Below are 16413 nucleotides of genomic sequence, written 5' to 3' on the forward strand. Positions count from 1 at the left end.
GATCAATTGCATACGTTATGTGGTTCGACTTAGCTAATAGCTATTGATTAGAGGGTTGTATCTAGTAGAGTGACTGATGGTGGTGAGGATACCCATCCCAGATCCCATGCAGCTACACGTTCAATTCGCTCAACATGAAATTTGCACCCTGATATAGGACGGAAAACCAAACACGGAAAATAAATCACATAATTTTTCAATAACAGTAGATGCCTTTATGTCGGCACATGGGTAGACAAAGAAAAATCTGGAAAACTCGGTATGCTACTACATATCTGAAACCCATACTAATTTTTTTTTTTGAATGATTGGATTGCTTTAATGAGGCGTTGTTACTCTTAGGGCTTATAAAAAACTGCTTTTCAACGCAATCTTTGCATTGCATCGCGAGTTTTCATGGCTTCCAAAATAAGGAAGGTTTATACATTTATTTATACCTTTATATGTATAAAGGTTTATACCTTTATACATAATGCCACAATCGTGTAATACCAGAATGGCAAAGTGATTCATGCAGCAATCTTAAGGCAGCTTCTGATGTTGTCGTCACCGATGCAAAGGTTACCCTTAAGCAGTGTTTTTTAACCTTTTCTGAGCCACGAGAACACTTTAGTCATGTCCATAATCTTGCGGAACATCAAACGAAATTTTATGATGAAGCAATAAACAACACAATAACAATTTCTTCACTTTCAGTTATTCTCAGTGGAATATCTGGGCCTGTTCGGATGAGCAAAAAGTTAATATTCGGCAGGAATTGTAGAAAAACAAACGCAAAACTCTTGGAATTTTGATTTTAGACCGGTGCTCCATGGAACACAAGTCAAACTAATAAATTTCTTGCGGAACACATGATAATCTGTCACGGATCACTGGTTGAAAATCACTGTCCTGAAGAATGTGTTGATACATTGTTTTGTTTCCTTGTCTATAAACGGTGAAAAAATTATAAGGTGAAAGTTCCAAACGCCCACGTTGTATTTTATCATTTTTCAAATTGGACAGATGTTTTAAACCGAACATACACGATACGTTTCTTTGGTCCGTAATCAGCTTAATGTGTCTTCCAAACAATAAATGCTTCCATTTTCGCAACACTTCAACGATCGCGTGGGCTTGTTTTTGAAATGCTGAATGAATTTGCTCGGAAGTTGATAAAGTTCGCGCGTGAAATGCCACAGGACGACCGTTTAGCTGAGCGTTGCGGCGATGGCAAAGCTTGAAGCATCTGTTTCCAAGATGAAAGGAATGAATTCGTTAATAGGTTGTTAAGAAGCATGAATTAACTTAGTTTTCAATGTGTTCAAGGCAGCCTAAGCCTCACAACTTAAAAGCAGTTATTCTGTTTACAGAAGTAGTCTAATTGTTGCAGAATAGTTAGGAATGCATTTGGCGTAGCGGGCAAACAACCTCATGATTCGCTGCAATCTTTCTTTGTTGTTGGCAACGGGAAATCTTGTAAAGCTTCTCAAGCTCCAAACTTGGAACCCAACAAACAAATTTCAGTACGGTTGCACAATCTTTTTGTCAACTTAAAAGGTAGATATTTCCATTGGTGTAGCTTGTGTGAAGAGTGAAATGTGGTATAATAACATTAACAATCATAGGGGCCCAATTGGTGTTTGATGACCGGCAGATTTTAAGTCTAATGTGACCATATACTTCCACTTGGCAACTTCATTTACTATGGATTCAACGGATGGCAAAGGCACCAAAGACAACTGCACCATAAATATTTCTTCACGAAACGACAGCAATTGATTACTCTAGTACCCTACTTCAACTTAGCGACTAGTAAATGACAACTCTACAAGAATGTAAAAGAAAGACGCAACCTTGCATATAAGCCGCATTGCTGTCATCAACAAGAAAGTTTTAAGCAACAAAACTTCACGACAAACCAAAAAAAGCATTTAGCTTTGAAAAACACAATGTTTGTGTGCATTAATGGCAACTCTGACGTGCATTACTGTACTTGAGCTAACATTTTCTATAAGGCGTTAAAGTCGATGTGGACACGCCTTTGGGTTATACGGATGACGTGCCAAATTCTCAAATCAATTGAGTCATTTTGCGCATATTGAAGTAACAATGGGTTGAAGGCTGGGTACTTGACCCAGTGTAACGCAAGACGTATGGGACTATGGGTAGTGTGAGAAGGTCGTCGTTATTTTGGAAACCAGATGTGACTTTGATGCATGGCAAGCAGTGGAAGTTTCCAAGCTGCAGATCACTGAAGTTCAGTTGCGATGAAAATCCCTTCCTCTGGATTCGCAGGTTTCTGTATACTGATGTTGTGAAAGCGATGTGATGTTTGACGTCTGGGCGCAAGTCACCACTCCCCAGTAGTAGCGGAAAATATAGCACATACACACGAGATCATAAAAGTGCGGCGTAGCTCGTGTGATTTAGAAATACGCTATAAAATATCTTTATGCAAAGTTATGAAAAAACAAACAATCTGGAAAGTAAATTGTTGCTTCTTTTCAATACGTACTGTAAACCAATCAACTTTGACACTTGTTTGTTTCTATATTCTCAATTCAACTGCATAAAGCTTATATGATATTGAACAAATGTAACGCATAGCAAACCTGGCAAAACTGCTGCTGAAGCTTCTCGTTTGCATAGTTTATGCAAAATTGTTCAAAACTATTCGATTCGAATGTTTCAAATCTGAATAAAAACAAATCTCTGTCAGAGGGATTCGCCATTTTCACATTCTATTCGAGGTGTTTAAAACGTCGAAGGAACATAAAAATGACAAGTAACTTTAACTGCTGATCGTTAAAGCATAGATATGGTGAGAAGTAGAAAGTACGTTAGTAGTCATAGCATCGATAACCGGTTATAGGTGAATTGTTCGTAAACAGTTGTTCGTAAAGCAATTGTTCGTAAACAATTGTTCGTAAAATCAATTCTTCGTAAAGCAATTCTTCGTAAAGCAATTGTTCGTATACATCAATTCTTCGTATAGGTGAATTGTTCGTAAACAGGTGATAGGTGAATTGTTCGTGAACAATTTTTCGCAACAGCAAGGTTTGTCTTGCAATTTCCGATGAAGGTGCGTAATGCAAATTTTCCTGAATAACCAAGTTACGACGACACAAAGAAATAAGCACAATGAAAAAGCGCATTTTTTGTTATTTATTGGAATACAACAATTGTCTGTGTTTAGCAATTCTTTGCTTACACTACCAATACAGCTTTGAGTAACTTCGTACAAATTGTCCACGAGCCAAGTTTAGTATGAAGTATTGTGTGCAATTCCACGCAAGTAATCACAAATTTTATCATCTTGAAAGTCTTGACGCCAGGTTCGGACGACTCTAGTTAGTCTTTCTGCACTGTCCTTGTACTTCTTCTTTGGAGGGGGTCCTGCCTGGCCACTGACATACTGTTCAATACAAACCTCATTTAGGTTTTGCTCTCGCTTGATTGCAGATATGAACTTCCAAATATCTGGATGATTTGCAGATACCTGGAACATGAACCCTCTGTGCCATCCTTCAATGCTATTATTAGTTTTGGGAAGGCCACTGAGGACGCCATCATAGCAGTTCCACATTTGAATTGCAAACATTGAAGGACGGCGCCCTTGACGACGATCAGGGCGCCCAACCCAAGTGTCTTCAAAGTAGTCAATTACTGGCTGAGCAACATCTGGTAATACATTCCCATCAATGAGAATGTCAAAGGCCCGGCTGACTTCATCAATAGGCACAAAGGTCAGAGACGACAACATGCGCAGCCTCAGAGCAAACTCTGTACTTGTCTCGTACTGCTCCTTCAGGCTACTTGATTGCGTCTTTCTCCAAATGCACTGGCACAAATGGAAGAAACAGCCACGGTGAGTTGAAAGTGGGTTCTCTCTGCTTACTGCATTAACCATGGCCATCTCAAAGTCAGTCATGATTGTTTCTGGAACAGCAACAGCAGGTAACAACTCCTTGATCTTTTGCAGTAGATGAATGTATGTCCCTCTCCTTTTGTCCCCCAGCAGGGCATACACCAGAAGCACTGAAGTGTTTTCCTTCAGTCCGTGTATTGTGTAAAGCTGTTCAAACAGTGGAGGCACTGTCTTGAAGGTGCCGTCAGCATACCAGTGCTTTGAACGGGCAAGGAGCTGCAGATTTCTTTCAGTGGCAAAGAGGACCATACGGTTATCTCCAGGCCAAGAATGTTACACCAGCAAACGTTTGCTTGTACTCTACTGGAAGCACAATGTCACGGAGAGAATTTGGGATTGCCGGGCCTGCATTTTCCTTCAATCGCACTTGGGTGACTGCCCTTTTCATGCTCTGCACACTTGGCAGTTTTGCTGCCGTGGCTTGACTGAGTCCAATAGTTTTTGCAAAGGCGAGGTAACTTGGGGCATCACGACTGTCTGTTGCTGCACAACGAATATTTTCCATAACCTTTGCTGCTTCGACATGACCAGCATGATTGTGCTCACCTCTGGATTGTACAATGGCTGCCATAGCAGTTGTTACTCGTGCAGGACATTTTCTTATTAAAATGCTCACATTTCCAATAAGTAGTTTCTTGCCCTTGTGCGTTAAGTGCACTATAATCTTTGTAATAAAGCTGGCCACTATACAAAAGTTTTGGCTTTCCTTTTTCGCTGCTCACAAATTGTAATGCCATTCTGAATCAGGGACTCTACACTCTGTCTGCTCGTCTACACTCTACAGGTACAGCACGTTTTTAAGCACAATTAGCACATCTCTAGCATATACGCTACCCTAATTGATTGTTCGTAAACAATTGTAACTGTTTTTTTTTTAAAAGCTGTAGCCTAACTTTTATGAACATTTGTTTACGAACAATTAGTATTACGGTCAATTGCATGCCCGAAGAATTGCTTTACGAAGAATTGATTTTACGAACAATTGTTTTACGAAAAACTGTTTACGAAAAAAACGTCGGACACCTCGATAACCAGTGTGACTTTGTTAAATATTGTACAAGTAAATGGTGAAAATGACAAGAATTTAATTGGGTTCTTCATTATTTGAATGTGCAACGTAAATGATAGCAGCTAATGTAATATATTGAGCTCCTGGATCAAAGGCAATATTTAGGTGATAACTGGCAAAGGTTGCCTTGTTTCATTTGCGTTTCACTTGTTTGACATCATTGTGATGTGAGAAAAAGTTCGAGCAGGCGGGTGCACAGCATTCATTAACAATAGACATGTACATTACAAGCTTGGATGTTGTATTTGATGATTTGGTGAACTTCGAACGTACTTGAAGCAATTCAAAAAACTATTTAATCAGAAAAGTAATGTTATTAACATCGACCTTGAAGAGACGATTGTGAATAAACGATTAGTTGTTGTTTTAATGATTAAATTGTTTGAATGCTCGCCATTAAACAAGAGGAAACACTCAGTGCAGACAAAACTTTCTCAGTTAACGAAGAAAATCCTTACCCGTAAATATCGAGCACTCCAATGAAGGAGTGCTCTTTCGTGGCACTGATGAGGGCTCGGTTCACTTTTCGGACCAGCCAATCGAACAATTTAGCGTACATGTGCTTGGCTAGTGCGTCCCTTGCGAACAGCGCCTGGTGAATAAAACTCGGCTAACAAAGCACGGAGTTGGCGACATTATAAAGCGTGTGACGACCTTAATAATTCAGGATGATGTTTAGGCCATTACCAGCAAATGGAATGAATGTGGCTTTGTAAGGTTGGGCAATAAGGTAGCAGTCTGCCGATGTCACGACGCATTTACGAACCAGAATCCAATGAATAGAAATAGTTTTTACGCATGGGTGAATCTTTAAAGTTTAACCTTGCTAACAACTGCAGTGGAACACTGGATATGTATTGTCAATAAAATCCCCTTTCAGTAAATTGCTGATGCATGGTTTTTATGAACCTCGTAAACTCTAGTTACAGCGATTGCACATTGGCCACTATGACGTCAGGAAGTACAAGCTTTCCAACACCTGGGTGGCTTTGAACGGTGAACGCTCAGTGTTTTCAGGTCTATTCAAGCACAACTTTCATCCCAATTGTAAGCCTAAAATAGTCGCAAACTGGAATCAGTATTTTTAACTGGAAACTATCAGCAATGACAAATATGATATCCAAGCGCTGTAAGATTGTTCGAAGTTGCAACATATTTCACGTGTCTACTTAACAAATTTTGAAAACTTAATGGTAGCCCAATCAACATCTACCATAATCCGACACTAAGTCACACTCGACACGTTCATAAACTTGTGTTGTGCCTGTTTTGCTCGTTTTCTATTGGTATATTTGAAACATAGTAAGCTTGACATAACGAGATTAAAGATTACCTGATCGTAAGTTAGCGGCGTGACTAAAACTTCTGCCATTGTGGTTATCTTTTTGTTGCACAACCATTGAGCCATTTGTTGAGATTCTATGCCCAGTAGCTCACACATTGTCAACAAGGACTCATCGTCAGGCTGGGGGTACAAAAGTAACAAATACAACCAATGTACATTGCTCAACAAAAAAGGGAAAAACTACAAGTACAAGGGATGGGTGGTGGTGATAGGTGATTTTCAACGGTATAGTCATTGTTTATGTTGGATGAAGTTTCAATAGTTCGGCCCAGAAGATCATACAAACTACCACTTCAAACACTAATATAAACCTTTGTCACTTGTCAGTTCAAAATACAACGAACACGGTACCTGTGGTCGTAAATAGGGTACAACATTGTATTACAATTTTCTACACTTGAAAAGGTAAGCAGTGTTTCTAACCTTATGTTAGGTAAAGAGTAAGAGTTGATCCAACATCACACGATCAGACGCCAACTAGTTTATTCACTTGAAAATTCAATCACTTTTTCGAGTTTTATGGTAATAAAATTCTAAAATTCTTGACAAATATAGTTGTTGTGGGATTTACTTGCACTTCTTACCATCAAAACATGTATTTTTTAGTATACTTGAATTTGCAATATAATATATTTTTCCTCTTCATGTCGCTTGAATTGATTAATTTTTATGAAAATACCTGACTTCTGGAGAAATCCAAAACATTTTTGTTGATGAAATTGTGAGTCGAAATGATCATTAAAATTTTAGTCATTGCACCAAATCAATTTCAAAGTTATGAAGTCGAAATAACGTCAAATTGTGATGAAGTGATGTCGACCTGAACAAGGCACGTGTCGTTTCCCGTTTCGCCTTCCTCGATATCGATGTTTCCCATATGCAAGATGGCCGATAAGAGGCGGAACACAAGAGACTGATGCTTGCTGCTGACACCTGAATAGTGATCAGATGTAATATTCTAGCCACCTAAAGCGTCATAGCAAGCGATAAGAAACAAGAAAGTCACTTGAAAATGGGCATAATTTCATGAAATTGCTTTGGTTGTAGTATTACTTTTCTTGTGAGTCATTATTGAGCTGTGGGATCGGCTGTTACCAGAATTAATTGCCCCCTCGCCTATCATAACGATCAGCTACAGCCGGGTGCTACAGCGTAATTATTAATCTTTGTATATACAGTACAAACTGTTCTCTTTTTCCCCGCCACAATGTTCAGACTCCCAAACTGAGACAAGGTTTCCAATGTGATGAACAGAAATATACTGAATATTGTATTTTCAATGTTTCGTGTCTTGACTACATCATGCACAAAAGCCAATAACTTACTAACATCATGTGAAAACCTGGGACCTAAGACAGTTAATGGAACAACTATGAGAATAACGGTGCTTTTTTAGGAAGTTTATACTTTACATGAAAAAGATTCAACAAGATCATTTCGATGTAACTTTGAATGATTCCAACAAACCTTTCCGTGTTTAAAGACTTTCTTCATTAAAACAAAATCGACATATTATCCGGACAGAAGCCAGTAATTACAATCAAAATAAAAGTGTTCATTGGTTTCCATGGTATGTAGAAAATTGTGAACTGAATTTAAAGAAATACCAACAAGAAGTATTAAGAATGCCGGTAAATCATGTGCTATCACGGCAGCAAACAATTGTTCTAAGTTAAAAATGTTTTAATAAGATGTTTTAATTAATCTTCGATATCGTACACACACTCGGCTGTGACCACAGCGTGGAAATTTAATAGTGACCAATCGAACAGTTTAGTACACATCATGATTGTGAATTACGACTCAAAAGTGAACTCCTGCTAACCTAACAGGGTGAGAGAATGGACGGTCTCTTGAAACTCTTGTTTATCATCGACGCCGTCAATGCTGATGCAGTTTCCACTTCTTAAATATTCGAAGTGGTCGGCAGGTACTAAAAGCAAATTTTTACACCTTGAATTGATACTGATCGCTTTTGTGGCACAGACAATGAATGTCACATTAATTAGAGTTACACGGAAACAACACAACTTACTTTAGTTTCATGATGTGAAATTTATTCATTGAAAATCCACTGCTATGTTTAGCGTAAAGCCAACTCTTAGAAAACTCTTTTAGCAAAGTACTTAACAGCAACCTTATGATATATTTAAATCAACCACGGTGGCATCAAAAGATGTAGCTCGTGAAAGTTCATACGTTGAAGCTATACAAGTCAGCTAAAGAGACACAATGAAGTAACAAGATAACAGAATCGTTTTTCGAATCGTAAGTTTCAGTTATATACTCATCAATTACAAATTAACCTACAATTCTGCATGAAGCACCTTGAACAGCTGCGACACCTCTATGGACCATTTATTGGAGAACAATCTTTCAGAAAACTTTGTATGATGTATATTAAAAGTTTTACATAGAAAAAAAACTTATACAATAAGGAGAAAGCATTCATGGAAAGAGTTTACATTTAAAAACATTACAATGATTTACACAACAGTAAAAAAACTTGTCATCTAATAATTATACACAATTACACGCTTGTAGCTTGTAAATGTAACATAGATAACGCATAACGTTAATCACGCAAAAATGGTTTGTTTCGATACAAACTTTACTCACATAGCTTAAGAGGTTGAAACTGCGGCAAATGAGCACACGAGCACAGCTGGTAGAATATGTGGTAGTTTCTCTCATCCACAGCCTGGAAACGTCATAGCTTCTAATATTGAAATGCGAAAAAAAAACTTTTCACATAGAAAAGTACAACTGGTATCACATTCACATAGTTAAAATATAATGATCGTGAAGATATTACAGTAGTTACCGATTCCGACATAAGTAATAATCCAGAAAGCAAACAATTTCAATGTGCAAACACACAAAGTCAAATATTTAGCCCAACGTTTGCAGTTTACATATCACTGCAGCTTTGTATTTATTGATAGGTGAACTGTGACTGGTTCGGAATAATTTGTCACTCTGCAGTGATTCAATGTGCCAAAGCGTTTTTAATAAATGCAAACTACAGATCATGTCTGTGAACTCAGCCGGCGAAGTTGAAACGAAGCACGAATAGGCTACTTCGTTCACTAAGAAATTTTCATTTGAATCACAAGAAATGTCAAACTGACCGCTATCATTCAAATATTCGTGTCTTGTGTGTGACATTTCATTCACCAAACTACACCATAGATTTATAACAAGAAAAGGCTTGGTATGGGCAGTTTTAGTTTCACGGTCATTAAGCTCCTATCCATGGCGATCAAAACATTGTTCAATTCAATTCATACGGGTCATTATTTGTTTCTTTTAAAAGCAACTTCGAAGTACAATCAAACTTCAACAACGAAATCGTATTTTAGCTAGCACAAACGCACAATTCAATGAATAATTGTTCTTTGGCAAGTAGCAATTAATTTTCTTTGTTTCATTCGCCTTAATATACTGTAGCAAAAAGCTTGTGAAAAAACTGAAAAGCTTCAGTATATATAATAGAATATGTGGTTACTTTGTGTCCGCAAACTTTCATCTACTCATTGAACTTGTTTATTTAGCCAATGTCAGCTGTTTATGACATTCATAAGTGCAATATAGGCCTGAGGTGTTTTGAAACGGCGTATTACGAAGAATACAAATGTGGGCATTGCAAAGTGAACGTATGCCTTTCTTCCGTAACTATAACATCTTTGGACGTTAAAAAATGCTTAGGAACGATTACGAAGAATACGTGTGAAAATTGAGATTCTTACCACACAGCCACGGCTAACGGATGGACAACCGTTGAAGTGTCACTGGCAAGACAATGAAGCAAGAAACAAGACACAGCGCCGCGACTTGGTCATGTCGTCTGATATCGATCGCAAACCATAAAAGTGATTCATTTCCCGTCTTGTTCCACACAAGAAAACAACAACAAAATACAACGTCGTTCTCAGCTCACCTGGGAAACTACTCTTGATTTCTCAAGTAAGTATGTTCTCATATCAGCTCCAATGATATGATAACGACGGTTGAAGCCGATCTGGATATACTTTCCAAATCGACTGCTGTTGTCATTTCGAGTTGTCTTCGCGTTGCCGATAGCCTGGCAAAAGAAAGGCGCTACACTTGCTCGTGAACAGTGTACATCCTAAGCTGTAACGCCATCTCAAGTGCAAGTCTATGTCCTTCTTATGTGAAGTTAGAAATGCTATACGATATAATAAAATGGTCAGACGACTTAAAACATTGAACAAGAACATCCATGAAAGTAATAAGTAATCATTGAAAGAGTGGTTGAGGACAAGACAACAAACCAAACAATAAGCGTTAATATCCGATGGTAGTTACAACTTGAAACATTAAGATATAATAGTTTTTTGTGTTAACTTTTTTCCGCCTGCCTTGTCACCCATAAACCAGACGTGGCCTGGACTATATGTCACGGTATGCAATGACAATATTAATGCATTATTATTTAAACGCAATGATCCTACGTTAGTGGGCAGTTGGTTAAGTAACGTACAGGCCTTCTTGGGCAGTGGCAATCCAGTAAGTTGAAAGCAAAGGTCTAACCTAGATCCGTTAACATATTCAACGATTTTTTACGAAGAACATATATAAAACATGCGTACCTCCATGATAGGATTAGAAGCTAGAACCTTTTGCTCTATCGTTGATTCATCGGCGGAACCACCAACACTCGCGAAATAACGCATCGTGTACTTTGCCGATACAGTTTTTCCCGCTCCGGATTCCCCGGTTACAATGATCGATTGGTTGCGCTCATCTCTGCACAAGCCAACACAGCAATTAAATACAAATAGTTACATGGAACAAGCCATGGTGGCCAATTTTGATTAAAGTAACTTCAACTTAAAAGCAAGTGTAATTAAAAACTGTTATCATACAGTTTATGAATAAAGGACAAATAAAATTAAACAAAAGATTAAACGTTTTTCAATTACACATTAGAACTTCTTCAATAGGCTAAATAGTTCAAGAGATTTGGCTTTCCTTCTTGCTAAAACAATCAATAGAATTTACTATTCGAAAAGGAAATAAACCGAACTACTCATGCAATATTTATACATTACGTGGTGTACAACGCTTTGACGTCATTTGACTGAAACAACATTGCGATACGACAAAACAACGCAAAAACTTGCACATCGTGCACTACCTTGCCATTTGTTTAAATGCCTCCTCAGCAATGGCAAATATATGAGGATCCATTTCTCCAAGATTTCGGCCAGAATAAAGTTGAATGAAATCATTTGAATATATTGAAAGCTCTTGGTAAGGATTAATAGCTACCAGCACAATACCTTAATGAAGAACAAACATTTTATATATACGGTAATTTAAAGTTCAACACAAAACGTAGTAGATATCTCCTTAATCTTTGTACAAACTATAAACTAAAACGTGTACTAGATGGCAGTCTGATTAACTGATTATTCTTCATCATCCATGAGTCCAATTTTTAGCAGGTAGCCTAAGACCAAGCGTTTCTCCACTAGCAGGGGTCTGCCAGTTTTTACAGCCCTTTCGACATGCTTCCTGGTTATTAGAGTAGATCCTACACAGTTTCTTCGCACTGGTATCTTCCCAACTCTATGACATTCTTGCTATTATGGAGGCTATGTCCAATACAAAGAACTGTTTGTCAACACATGACTCTATCCTGTTTGATTGCGAGTGTGGATTTTTTGAGATACAAAGTTTTTATCGTTAGCGTTAATGATCCTTCTTACCACAATAAGTGTAGATAGCATTTCGATCAACAAATCGTATTTGCAAGTTGTACAAGACAGCCGGCTCATGAAGGTAACTGAGAGATGTCAAATCGTTTTCACCAACAAGAATATCAGGGTTGCGTAGCGGAGGAAGATCATTAGAACTCTTTAAAGGAATGGTAGTAGTGTCTATCTGAAATACAAATTCCGCAGTAATATCAGGAGAAAGTCTACAAATTCTGGTATGTCAAAAATCAATGAAACAGATTGTAAATCCTTAAATAATTCTTGTCAATCTGAAACTTGATTTTGTAACACATTGCACCAAGACATATGCTGCAAAGAATGGTAGTTTAACTCCCTAACCAACCATAAATCAAATTGTATCTACTGTACGTTGTGGCTTTCTAAATTCCCATCACATTGCTAAAAAACTTAGACGACTATTTTATAGTTTTAAGTTGACTTACATCTTCTTCTCCATCCAATGCTTCCAACAGTATAGTTATATTCTTGTCACCATCATGATAATCTCCTGTTAGCAAGCCACCTCTCCATACCAGTTCTTGGTCTGGTACCCAAACCTTGGTGTTCTAATAAGTAGAAGAACTAATATCAATTGTGCATTGGTTACTATAGAACTGTGAAGTATCTGAAACCAGCCAGGTTCACATTTTTTTGTTATTGTTTAGCATCACAGGTTCCAGGCCTTCAAACGTGTGCAACATGCAATGAACATAATCGACTATGTGTACGCTCATTTTTCTCAAACATGACACTTATGATTTCAAAAAGAGCTATTAAAATCTTGCCCTGAAACTTTTCAGCAACAGAGAAAATGACAATCAATCACTCAGGTGCATCCTTCTCCTGTGAATCAGGTGCATCTTTCATATACTTTACAATTTTTGACCATTACTTGAAAGTCTATGACTATGCCATATATATATTATATAAAGAGGTCTAATTACAAAACAAACGGGCCCTACTATATATGATATAAATACACTAAATTTAGCACAAATCTGACTACATTTACAGTGCCACAATTGTAGTCCATGCCCTAAAAAACAGTGGTTATTAAATGATTATGAACTTTTTTTAAATGCTGTTATAGTTTATTGCAAGCAAGGCTTCAATTTGATTACTGAAAATAATGTACTACTTGAAACAAACCTTTGTGTAGATTTCTGTAATTTTCATTTTAGCTTTTGTTCTTGAAGACAATTCACAGAGCGACTATTATTTTACATATTCAAAAATTACATACTTTAAATGTTATTATTAATTTCTGCATGACAGATTATATGAAGATATTCAACAATTTAAAGAAAAACTATGATTACTTATGATTGTCTTATCTATATATGTAATATCAGGTGGGGTAAAAAATGATAACACCTTCAATTTTATACAAAAAACTCATCATCATCACTCATTATGTTCCTTCCTCGTATTGAGGTTGGATACATTGCACCATTGTTCTCGATCATGAGCTGTTCACACTGCACTTGCATAATTTAATTTATGATTCTAAAATTTTGTACATAGCGTACATAATATCATGACGAACCCGGGTCTGGAGTGATGTCGAACCCGGGTCTGCTACTATTCGGTGAGTTCCTAACCTCTAACCGTAAAACGGCAATGATAATTAAGCTACGGTACCCGATAATTTAAAAAAAAATTGAAAAAAATCACCGAATAGGGATTGGACTCACCGAAACGAGCAATTCCGGTCGAACCCACGTCCTTTCGAACGTCGAGCAGACGTTCTTACCACTCGGCTACGCAGCCGACGAACATAATCGATTATGTGTACCAGTAGAAATAGAAACATTTCTAACCCTGACTCCAACCTTAACCTTAACCAATACGTGGAGTCCTTATTAAGGGCTAGGGTTAGAAATAGAAACATTTCTAACCCTAACCTAATTCCTAACCCTAGGTTAGAAATGTTTCTATTTCTAACCCTAAAATTTATGAAATGTTTTTACTGTACTTCTTACCCTAACCCTCAATAAGGAGACAACCTATTTCGTTCCCTAAAAAGATCGAGAGAAATTTCAAAATGTTTGCAGCAACTCCGATCAGAGACTTCGGCTCTGTTGTACTTTTTTCTCGATCTTTTCAGGGGACGAATTAGGTTGCACTCCGTGTTAACCACCCCCTGTGTGCTTGCAGGCAGGGGGTGGTTATAATTTGATAGTCGATGAGAATAAAATTAGTCAATGAGAATAAAAGTGCTCTTCTGTCCAGTTTTGTCTCATGTACGGCAAGCTTCAAAATGCAAATTGTTCCATAACTAGTACAGGACTAACGGTGTGCAAAAAAACAACACTTTGTGAATGAAATTACCATATAATTTCCTCAATGACTATCAACACTCAAGTCATTTACAAATCAACAGTTAAAAATATTGTTATATATATTTCCTTTCTAAACACATCAGATATTTAATTTGCATTATGATCCATTTATAATTATAAATATTCCTCAATGACTATCAACAGTCAAGTCATTTACAAATCAACAGTTAAAAATATTGTGTTATATATATTTCCTTTCTAAACACATCAGATATTTAATTGGCATTATGATCCATTTATAAATAGCCTACATCATTAAAACTGGTTGCCAGAAAATTTCACGTTATTACCAGGTGAAAGCTTCTACAAATGTATGTTTGAATTTGAAGCCTTTCTAGTTTTACGATAAATCCGGCACTGTACTCAGGTTAGGACAATGCAAACCAGAGCCTGAAACAGTTGTATTTTGTATTTTTTGTTGTATTTAAATACACTGCTTTCTAAGGAGGTTTAGAGCTAGTCTTCGATGTTGACGCTCAGTCTTTTTGCGAAACTTATATCAGCAAGATTTCTTGCCGGCGTGTGAGAGACATTGCTTGGTTTGTGAAAAAAAGTTGTAAATGCAAGTGAAGAGAAAAAAGTTTCAAATACAAACAAAGTGGAGAAACATTGCCTTGTGGAAGCCAAGGACCAAACATGGCCTACTTTCGGAGGCCATTACACAACTTCTCAGTGACCAAGGCCATGATGGCCGCCAGCAGAGGTGAGCACTGGGCAGTAGCGTGCTACTTTTGTAGCGGCGCTACTTTTTTGATAAAAGTAGCGGTAGCGGCGCTACTTTTTAGTTGAAGTAGCGGCGCTATTTTTTTCCAAAGTAGCGGTAGCGGCGCTACTTTTTTCAGTTGCACTCTAGCTACTTTTTAATTTAAAGTGGAAAAAAATACTCGTTTTTTTCGCAACACTGGCGTGGTCAAGCAGCTGTATTATATAGCCTATACAATCGGTTTCGTTGCAAAGTTTCTGTCTTTTGGGAATTTGTTTTCTGGTTTGGAGCTGTGATCCTGCGATCAAGGTATGAAATCGATAATGTTCATTTTAATTTTAATAATAGCTTAAGTAATGTTGTATATATATAGTTTATATAGACTACATACAGTGAGCATCCATGGGTCTGCTACTATTCGGTGAGTCCGATTCGGTGAGTTCCTAACCTCTAACCCTAAAACGGCAATGATAATTAGGCTACGGTACCCGATAATTTAAAAAAAAAATTGAAAAAATCCCCCGTTAAGGGATCGGACTCACCGAATCGGACTCACCGAAACGGGCCATTTCGAGTGAGCATTGCCTCATCAGTCATCACCTATGCTAAGATGTCCAAAAATAAGGTTTTATCGTATTGGTTAAAGTAAAACTGTTGACAAATGGTTAGCTAAGATATTTGTTGCTGATAAAATTTTCTTACACGATGGTTGTTGTTAAAAGAAATCATTACAGTGGCAATTTTGTGTGATTTGTTTTGCTTACAACTTAGAAGTTACAACATAGTTTATCTTATTTCTAAACAGCTCATTTATTTCTAGCTGACATCAACTTCTTCGGCGAATATCTTCGTGTGATAAAGCCTATCTGCCAGGCTTTATTAGACATTCTCCAGGGCGAGTCCAAGGCGTATTACGAAGTCTTGCTTCCAAACCATTACAATTTGCGCAAAGAAGTTGACCGAGATCAGTGATCTTGTGACCCGTGAGGAGTTGGGGTCTGCTACTATTCGGTGAGTCCGATTCGGTGAGTTCCTAACCTCTAACACCTAACCCCTAACCCTAAAACGGCAATGATAATTAGGCTACGGTACCCGATAATTAAGAAAAAAAATTGAACAAATCCCCCCTTAAGGGATCGGACTCACCGAATCAGACTCACCGAATCGGACTCACCGAAACGGGCCATTCCGGAGGAGTTGAGAGTAAAAGTCCTTGAAGGGGTGAAGAAATGATTCAACAAGTGCTTCAACGACATGAAATGCGTTAATATGCCATAATATGGCATCATGTCTTCATCCC

General features: G+C 37.6%; 1 protein-coding gene across 1 annotated transcript in view; it reads right to left on the reverse strand.

Moving 5' to 3' along the window:
• The window catches only part of LOC145775623 (unconventional myosin-Va-like), a 31675-nt gene extending 18341 nt beyond the window's left edge, over positions 1–13334 (reverse strand). Inside the window, exons 1-12 of the mRNA XM_082586946.1 lie at positions 13218–13334; positions 12512–12634; positions 12060–12234; positions 11486–11630; positions 10938–11094; positions 10265–10408; positions 8944–9025; positions 8150–8257; positions 7145–7257; positions 6313–6444; positions 5438–5571; positions 2595–2676 (exon numbers count right to left, since the gene is read on the reverse strand). Coding sequence (XP_082443072.1) covers positions 2595–2676; positions 5438–5571; positions 6313–6444; positions 7145–7257; positions 8150–8257; positions 8944–9025; positions 10265–10408; positions 10938–11094; positions 11486–11630; positions 12060–12234; positions 12512–12634; positions 13218–13244 — 1422 coding nt within the window. The 5' untranslated portion in view covers positions 13245–13334. The remainder of the gene's footprint in view (positions 1–2594; positions 2677–5437; positions 5572–6312; positions 6445–7144; positions 7258–8149; positions 8258–8943; positions 9026–10264; positions 10409–10937; positions 11095–11485; positions 11631–12059; positions 12235–12511; positions 12635–13217) is intronic.
• Between the last annotated feature and the right edge of the window lie 3079 nt (positions 13335–16413).

Source organism: Aplidium turbinatum, chromosome 8 (assembly GCF_918807975.1).
Source record: "Aplidium turbinatum chromosome 8, kaAplTurb1.1, whole genome shotgun sequence".
NCBI lineage: Eukaryota > Metazoa > Chordata > Ascidiacea > Aplousobranchia > Polyclinidae > Aplidium > Aplidium turbinatum.